Source organism: Haliotis cracherodii, unplaced genomic scaffold (genome assembly GCF_022045235.1).
Source record: "Haliotis cracherodii isolate W230 unplaced genomic scaffold, xgHalCrac1.p SCAF_12, whole genome shotgun sequence".
Lineage (NCBI taxonomy): Eukaryota > Metazoa > Mollusca > Gastropoda > Lepetellida > Haliotidae > Haliotis > Haliotis cracherodii.
In genome coordinates this window covers 6,633,438-6,641,345 of record NW_027266267.1, presented here as the reverse complement: position 1 = coordinate 6,641,345, position 7,908 = coordinate 6,633,438, and the positions used below count along the sequence as shown (strand labels likewise).

The window sequence follows — 7,908 nt, the reverse complement described above, 5'->3', positions numbered from 1 at the left end:
GTACGCATGCATTAGTATAAGGTGGGTACAATGTGTGAAACCCATTTCTGGTGTGTTCCGCTGTGATATTGCTTGAATATTACTAAAAGCGGCGTAAAATCAAACTCACTCATTACTATAAGGCTTGAACAATTTAGAAAGGGAGGTAACTCTCATCCCATGTATGGTGGGAGCCCACAAACGTTAGAAGACTTCTATACATTTCTCATCGGTTTGTACAAGATATACAAGCTATCTGACGTAGCATCATGCAAATATGGACAATAACCACAATCTGCTATAATCTATTTTATTTGGTAGACCATCTACTCAAACATTTCACATAAAAAAGCAGTTTCTCACAGATGTAGCACTTCATGCACGATCTGAAATGGTACAAGCTTGTAAGGATTAAGCAATGGCGGCGCAGGTTGAGGACGTCCCTTCACACTGTTTCATGGAGTCGTCCCACACAAGATTGGCAGCACAGTCCATCACGTACATTAGCCCTCCAGAACAGGCAACGTACTTGTAGCAGTCGGTGCAGTGCTGGTAGTTGCCGTCGGCAATGTTGCTACAGGTGGCCACGCAGTTTCCGGTTGTGCCGGAAGTACCGGAAGTGCCTGCGGAGTCCGACCTTGAAGTAAGGGCAGATTAAAGTAGATTCTTTGATTGAAGGTGACGGACGCATTGAATGTCAGTATTTGTGTGCCGTTGTTGCCTCACTCCAATAGACCCGTGAAGATGGACTGGGTGGAGAATAGGTCTTCAGCAACCATGCATGCCTTAAGAGGCAACTAATGGGATCGGGTGGTCAGACTTGCCGACTTGATTGATGCATGTATCCCAATTGTGTGGATCGATGCTCATGATGTCAATCACTGGATTGACTGGTCCAGACTCCAGTATTTCTGACCGTCATACAGCTAGAATATTGCTGAGTGCGGCGTTTAAAAACAAACAAACAAACTCACTCCAATACTCTAACAATGTCAGAGTGCATGGTACACTATTAGCCTCAAATGCACCAGACTTAGTAATATTATTGGCCCATTGAGAACCTGGATAGAATGTTTCTCCAGCACACCATTACTTGTGGCAAGGGGACGGTCGGGTAGCCTAGTGGTTAAAGCGTTCACTCGTCACGCCGACATGGGTTCAATGTGTCAGTTGCGGCAAGGGCCGACTGAATTGGGCACGTTTGGGGAGTCCGGGTTAAAATTGGTCCTTAGTAGGCTTTGCTGGTCTTAGTGGCGACTTAATGCATCAGGGAGCTGTTAGTGGTCTTAGTGCTAAGGTGATAGTAACTCACATACCTTAGCATAGACTTACGACCGACGAAGTGTTAAGGTTGTTTTTTACAACGGTACCCATGTGGTTAGACACTGTGACTCTATGCACAGAATATCATCACTGGATTGTCTGGTCCAGACTTCATTATTTACATACCGTGGTCATACTTATGGGACTGTGCGGAGTACGGCATTAAACAATATACGCACACAGTGCAGTGCTATGGCAACCATATAAGGACGGAGAACACAAAAAAGTAAAAAAACATTAAACAAAAAGGATCTGAAACAGGATTAAGGACGAGATTTTTTTTGGGTGTTTTTTCGTTTGTTCTTTTATAGGGGGCAACCAATCACTTACTGGCAATTGGCAGTGCTTGGTTGATCACAGTCGTCGATGATGTCGTTGTGGTGGAGCCCGGTTGGACACGTTGTAACCTTTTGTCCAGTGGACAGACATTGAATGTATTTCGTGCAGTCGCTGCAGTAGGGGTAGCGCTCGTTGCTGACCACCATACCGACACAGGATTTTAAACAAAATGTCGATGAAGTCGCTAGTGCTGTTGGAGTAAAGAGTAAACATCATGTCCTCATGGTTTTTTAACCGATGCTTCACACGTGGCTAAGAAGACACTTTATATAAGGGAGCATGCTTCGCTTGGACTAAAAATGACAGTGATGTAAAAAACGTATGCAAGTACATACACTTAAGCACAACGTGTTAAATGAGTGAGTGAGTGTCACTGAGTTTAACGCCGCTTTTAACAGTATTCAAGTTATATCACGGCGTGTCAGCTTAATGTGGGAGGAAAGCCCGAAGTGATGCAGGTATCAGACGTTTACCACTTCGGTTAAACCCACGAGCACGGGTATGGTGCTGACAAACCTAGAAACATAATTGGGGCGAGCCCGGATTTGAACCCACAATCATAGGTTTCTGGCGTGATCAAGGGAGGCAACTCTGCACAGCGATAACGTTTTAAGTCTTTCATTACACCCAAAAGTTATTCTTGCATATTTCGTCCATTCACAAGTAGTAAAAATCAAAGAGGGTGTGCTTAATATATAAACAAACAGTCATGATTATCAGCCGAAACAGATTCCATTTGGCGTATAAGGCAAAATAGCGGTAAACATTTTATGAATTGACCCCTGAAAGGAAAAGCATAACCAACCCTACCGGTAACACCCGCCACACAGGTATATAATTAAGGTAGAGTTTGTATGTTAGCAGTACAAACCTGGTTTTGTTGTGGCTGCAGTTGCTGCTGTTGTAGGCGAGGTTATTCTGCAACAAAACTTGATTTTGTGATTATAGTCTTTATAACACCCGCTTCTTTCATATTGCTGTAATTCACGCGTCATAACAGGACATATTATTTACATAATTAATTAATATGAAAGACTCGGGTGTTCTGTAACTTCTTTTGTGTGGTATATGAGCGATAACTTCATAGCTAAAGTTATTCATGTATTTCCTGTATTTACCTAATCTGTTTGTCCTTTGAAGTCAGTATAGTTTCTGTCATAAGAGGCGACTATGCTTGTCGTAAGAGACGACTAACGGAATCGTGTGGTTAGACTCGCTGACTTGATTGATGCTTGTCATCGTATCCCATTTACTTAGATCGTTGATCATGATATCAATCACTGGATTGTCGGGTCCAGATTCGAATATTTACAGACAAGCATCACATAGCTGGAATATTGCTGAGGGCGGCGTAAAACAACAGCCTACCAACCATAAAGCCATCTGGTATAAGTTATAACATCGACTCTCAAATGTCTTTGGTTGTGACACACTGGGGCGGTGGGGTAGCCTTGTGGTTAAAGTGTTCGCACGTCACGCTGAAGAAGCAGGTTCAATTCCTCACATGGTTACATTGTTTTAAGCCCATTTCCGGTGTCCCCCGCCGTGATACTGCTGGAATACTGCTAAAAGCGGCGTAAAATAATATCCACTATGTGCACCATGTAACTCACGTGCAAGCGGCGTTAGAGACTGTGTCGCAGTCGTCTTTGGCATCGTTGTGGTGTAAACCTGACGGGCATGCCGTCACCTTCATCCCCGTCGCAAGACACTGGACATACTTGCTGCAGCTCGTGCAGTGAGGGTAACGTTCGTTGCCAACAGGACGTCCCACACACGAAGACACACAGAAGGGACCTACAACATGAAATGGCGATTTATCTCAGACAGCAGTAAAATACTGCAACATCTTTGCGATCTGAAAAAACAAACAAGTATATGCTTGGCAAATCCAGGGTTGAAAGTATCAACAGATGTCATAGTTGTTGGATACGACGTCACTCAAACAAAACAAACAGCATTTGGCATTTCACTACAAAATATATTACTTCTAAAAACGCCCGCGAGATCTTGATCTTGATAAATTGTTTATTCATATTTTGATGATATTTGGAGTTGGACGATATTTGTTGATTATAATATAATGGTTGATAACCAAACCCTCATTTTATAGCTTCTAATGTATTACGTCATTGATGCAGTTAAAGCTTTAAATTGTCATGATCTGAAAGATATTTGTTTGTTGCTAAACGCGCACTCAGCAATATTCCAGCTATATGTATGACAGCGGTATGTAAATACTCGAATCTGGACCAGACAAGCCAGTGACTGATACTTAGTGCAACGTTCCACGCCATCAGGGTGCGATGATACACAATCAACCAAGTCAACAAGTCTGACCACGTACACCCGATCTATTAAGTCGCCTCGTACGACTAGCATAGGGTGCTGGTGGCCCAGACCCGTGAAGACCCGGGGTAGAACAGGTCTTCAACAACCCATGCTTGCCGTCAAAGGCGACTATGCTTGTCAAAAGAGGCGACTAATGGGATCGGGTGGTCAGACTCGCTGACTTGGTTGATGTATGTCTTTGCATCCCAATTGCGTAGATCGATGCTCATGAAGTCAATCACTGGATTGTCTGGTCCAAACTCGATTATTTACAGACCGCTGTCATATAGCTGAATGAGGCCTTAAACAACAAACAAACAAACAAAACTTCTGAATACGGCTTCAAGGAAAGATTGAAGGTGAAACAAATTTGAAGTATTACCCGAAGTCGTTGTCGTAGATGTTGTAGTTGTTGTCGATGTTGTAGTTGTCGTTGTGGTCCTTCAAAAAAAGGGTGAAGAGTAATGAATGCAGGACATTAGTAATGGTCTTCACTTCTCTTATAGCCTACGTTTTTCCCCAAAATAGATACATTTTACAGTTCCACAAAGCGATCTTAGCGCAACGACTATCGCAAGTTTTTGTTGAAATATGTGAGTTACGATCAGCTTAGCGCTAAGATGGCTTTGTGGAACCGTACCCTGGCGTGTACGGATGTGTTGCAATCATTGGTTGTTGTTTTACGCCGTACTGTTCACAAAAGAATCAGGGCCATTCACTTCAGGGATGGATACCACGCGAAGCATCTCACGCGGTTAGGGCACGTTCAAACACAATCCACCAAGTCATCAGTGAGTTCAGTTACCTCCCTTGCCGGGGAAAGGAGGTTCGGTATTGTGACGAGGTTTGAAGCACATCGTGGTTTGTTTGTCGTTTAACGCCGCACTCAGCAATATTCCAGTCATATGACGGCGGTCGGTAAATAATCGATTGTGGACCAGACAATCCAGTGATGGATATCATATAATAAGAGGCGACTAGCGGGATCGGGTGGTCAGGCTCGGTGACTTGGTTCATGCATGTCATCGTATTCCAATTGCGTGGATCGATGCTCATGATGTCAATCACTGGACTGTCTGGACCAGACTCGATTATTTACAGACCGCCGTCATTTTGCTGGAACATTGCTGAGTGCGGCGTTAAACAACAAACAAACAAAACACAATGAATATAGGTATTGGGTCCCTAGACAGATGTTCTAACCAGTCATTGCCTGACCCCGGAGTGAATCTACTATTCAGGGTGGTTCAGTGATCATTTGAAGAAAACTGGCCCGATACTCAAAGCGTTCGTAGCAATACGATATTCGTAAACACAGCTCGTTTCGCTACGAACGCTTTGCGGATCGGACCCAGGAATATATCACTCCATTTTGTAGCCATTTGTAATAGAGGGACCTATTTCAGAAAGTGTCATTTGTACATGTAAGCTACATCGTGTTGGCTTCATGTTCTGTGCAGAGTTGAGTCCCTTGGACACGCCAGAAACCTATGATTGTGGGTTCGAATCCCGGTTCGCCCCGATTATGTTTCTAGGTTTGTCAGCACCATACCCGTGCTCTTGGATTTAACCGACGTGGTAAACGTCTGAGACCTGCATCACTTCGGGCTTTCCTCCCACATTAAGCTGCCCCGCCGCGATATAATTGTAATACTGTTAAAAGCAGCGATAAACCCAACTCACTCACTCACTTCAAGTTCTGTAGAATTGCATATCGTTTGTGTATGGTTTTAAGCCAATATCAATATCCAAATAACATCACGTCGGGTGTGAACTAATTTAGAAATACTGCAATGTACTCTGGATGAGTTTGGAGGGTCGACGCAAAATCAGCATCGGACTTTAATTGAATGTTAAAAAGGCGTAAATCGCAGCTATGTATTAGAGACCAGTCAGTGTTCGACATTAAAGGTGAGGTGAAATGGGGTTTAACGTCGCGACCAAGATTATTGCACTTATATAGCGACGTTCATGTACGTGTTTGTGTTTGTGTGGCTGCTTGTACTAGTCCGGACTGATGCCGATTTATAGTGCTAGCTCACCGAGATACCATGCCGCAGTTTAACAGACACAGAATACTGACTCCGAGCGCCAGACAAGGTAACAACAAGTACCATCTTTTAACGTCTTTTGGTATGACCCGGCCGGGGATCGAACCCCGGACCTTCCACTCTCCGGGCGGACGCTCTACAACTAGACCACGGAGCCGGTCTCGGACATTAAAAGATGAGGAGCGATCTTCAAAGCAGTACCTGCATATACGTACCCACAAACAGCATTCGCCGGGTGGTCACAGTTGCCTGCTACTGAGTTGAAGGCGAGCGAGGTGGGACACTTCTTCCTCTGCAAGCCGCTAGGTTCACATCGGATGTAGTAGGCGCAGTCGCTGCAGTCGGCGTAGCGTTTGCCGTCAGTTGTCGACAAGCCGTTGCAACTTGTCATACAAGCTGAAAGATTATTAAAGACCTCAGACATGTATACTTGCTGCCGCTAGTTTTGTTTGTTTGTTAGTTTGTTGTTTAACGCCGCACTCAGCAATATTACAGCTATATGACGGCGGTCTGTAAATAATCGAGTCTAGACCCGACAATCCAGTGACTGACATCATGAGCGTCGATCCACGCAATTGGGACACGATGACATGCATCAACCAAGTCGCCTCTTTCGACAAGCATAGTCGCTTTTTACGGCAATCAAAGGTTGCTGAGAACATTTTCTACCCCGGATCTTCACGGGTCTGCTGCCGGGTGTGTGTAGACGAGTGAGTTAGTGAGTAATGTTTTACGCCGCTTTTAGCAATATTCTAGCAATATCTCGGCGGTGAACACCAGCAGTTTGCAGTTCAACTAAGTCACCGAGTCTGACCACACTACCCATATGGTCGCCTCTTACGACAAGCATGGGTTGCCTGGAAGCGTTTGCACAGGGACGGCAACAAACCAATGAACGTCACGGAGACGATTCGGGGATTATCGCCAACGCGCTAGACGCGACCCTGACGGCGATTTGCGGGGTTTTACACTCACAAGCTCATGTCCTTCACGTCGTATGGCTACCACTCACATTCACTCACATTCACTCACATTTACTCACAAGACAAGCTCTGGTTTTTGGAATGATGGGCCATTTTAGAACCACAAGGCTGGATGCTTTTTACAATGGGCGTAAACCTTTGTCCTCTTGTGATGAGTGAGTGAGTGATTTGGGTTTAACGTCGCATTAAAACAGTATTACAGTTATATCGCAGCGTGTCAGCTTAATGTGGGAGGAAAGCCCGAAGTGGTGCAACTGTCAGACGTTTACCATTTCGGTAAAACCCACGAGTACGGGTATGGTGCTGACAAACCTAGAAACATAATCGGGGCGAATCAGGATTCGAACCCACAATTATAGGTTTCTGGCGCGTCCGAAGGGGCGCAACTCTGCACAGCGAATTGCGGCGCCTTAGACGACTGGGCCACCCGTGCCCACTCCACTCCTGGTCGGCGAGTCCAGACGTTGCCTCCTACGATTGGCATAGGTTCCTGGGGAGTAATTCTAACTCGGAATCCCCATGGAGGATGCTAATTAGGTAGATAGATGAACCAACTAACCCCCATCTGTGAGGGTCGGCATCAGGAGGACAAGCGCCACGACGAACTTCATGACTTCTGAAGAGAAACAACCATATATTAATTGCTAGATATTTGAATAAAACATTTTGCGTTTATTGTATTTTTGTTTCTTTTCTCTTTTTGTTGTTGTTTATGCCGCACTGAGCAATATTCTGTTGTTTTTAACCCAGCAGTTTATATCACGGCGAACTGCGCAGATCAGACAAAGCAGTTGTTGACAGAATGAACCTGAGCCGTACCCGAGCCGAGGACAGGTTACAAGCGGGTACATGTGTTACAATTGGGTACATGTGGTGCATGCGGGTACATGTGGTACAAGCGG

The 7,908-nt window shown here is 44.9% G+C and overlaps 1 protein-coding gene across 1 annotated transcript; it reads right to left on the bottom strand.

Moving 5' to 3' along the window:
• Positions 1 to 390: 390 nt before the first annotated feature.
• On the bottom strand, positions 391 to 7,617 carry LOC139456950 (probable endochitinase). Its single transcript, XM_071238417.1, has 7 exons — positions 7,566 to 7,617; positions 6,239 to 6,419; positions 4,355 to 4,413; positions 3,255 to 3,438; positions 2,513 to 2,559; positions 1,633 to 1,831; positions 391 to 616 (listed from the first exon to the last, which is right to left on the bottom strand). The coding sequence occupies exons 1-7, from the start codon at positions 7,615 to 7,617 to the stop codon at positions 391 to 393; spliced, it is 948 nt and encodes a 315-aa protein (XP_071094518.1).
• Positions 7,618 to 7,908: the final 291 nt, after the last annotated feature.

Coding starts and splice junctions, on each gene's coding strand:
- LOC139456950 (XM_071238417.1), bottom strand. CDS start 7,617: ATGAAGTTCGTCGTGGCGCTTGTCCTCCTGATGCCGACCCTCACAGAT. Junction 3,439..4,354: donor ATCTACGACAACGACTTCGG/GTAATACTTCAA, acceptor TTCATGTTGTAG/GTCCCTTCTGTGTGTCTTCG. Junction 617..1,632: donor CCAAGCACTGCCAATTGCCA/GTAAGTGATTGG, acceptor CCTTACTTCAAG/GTCGGACTCCGCAGGCACTT.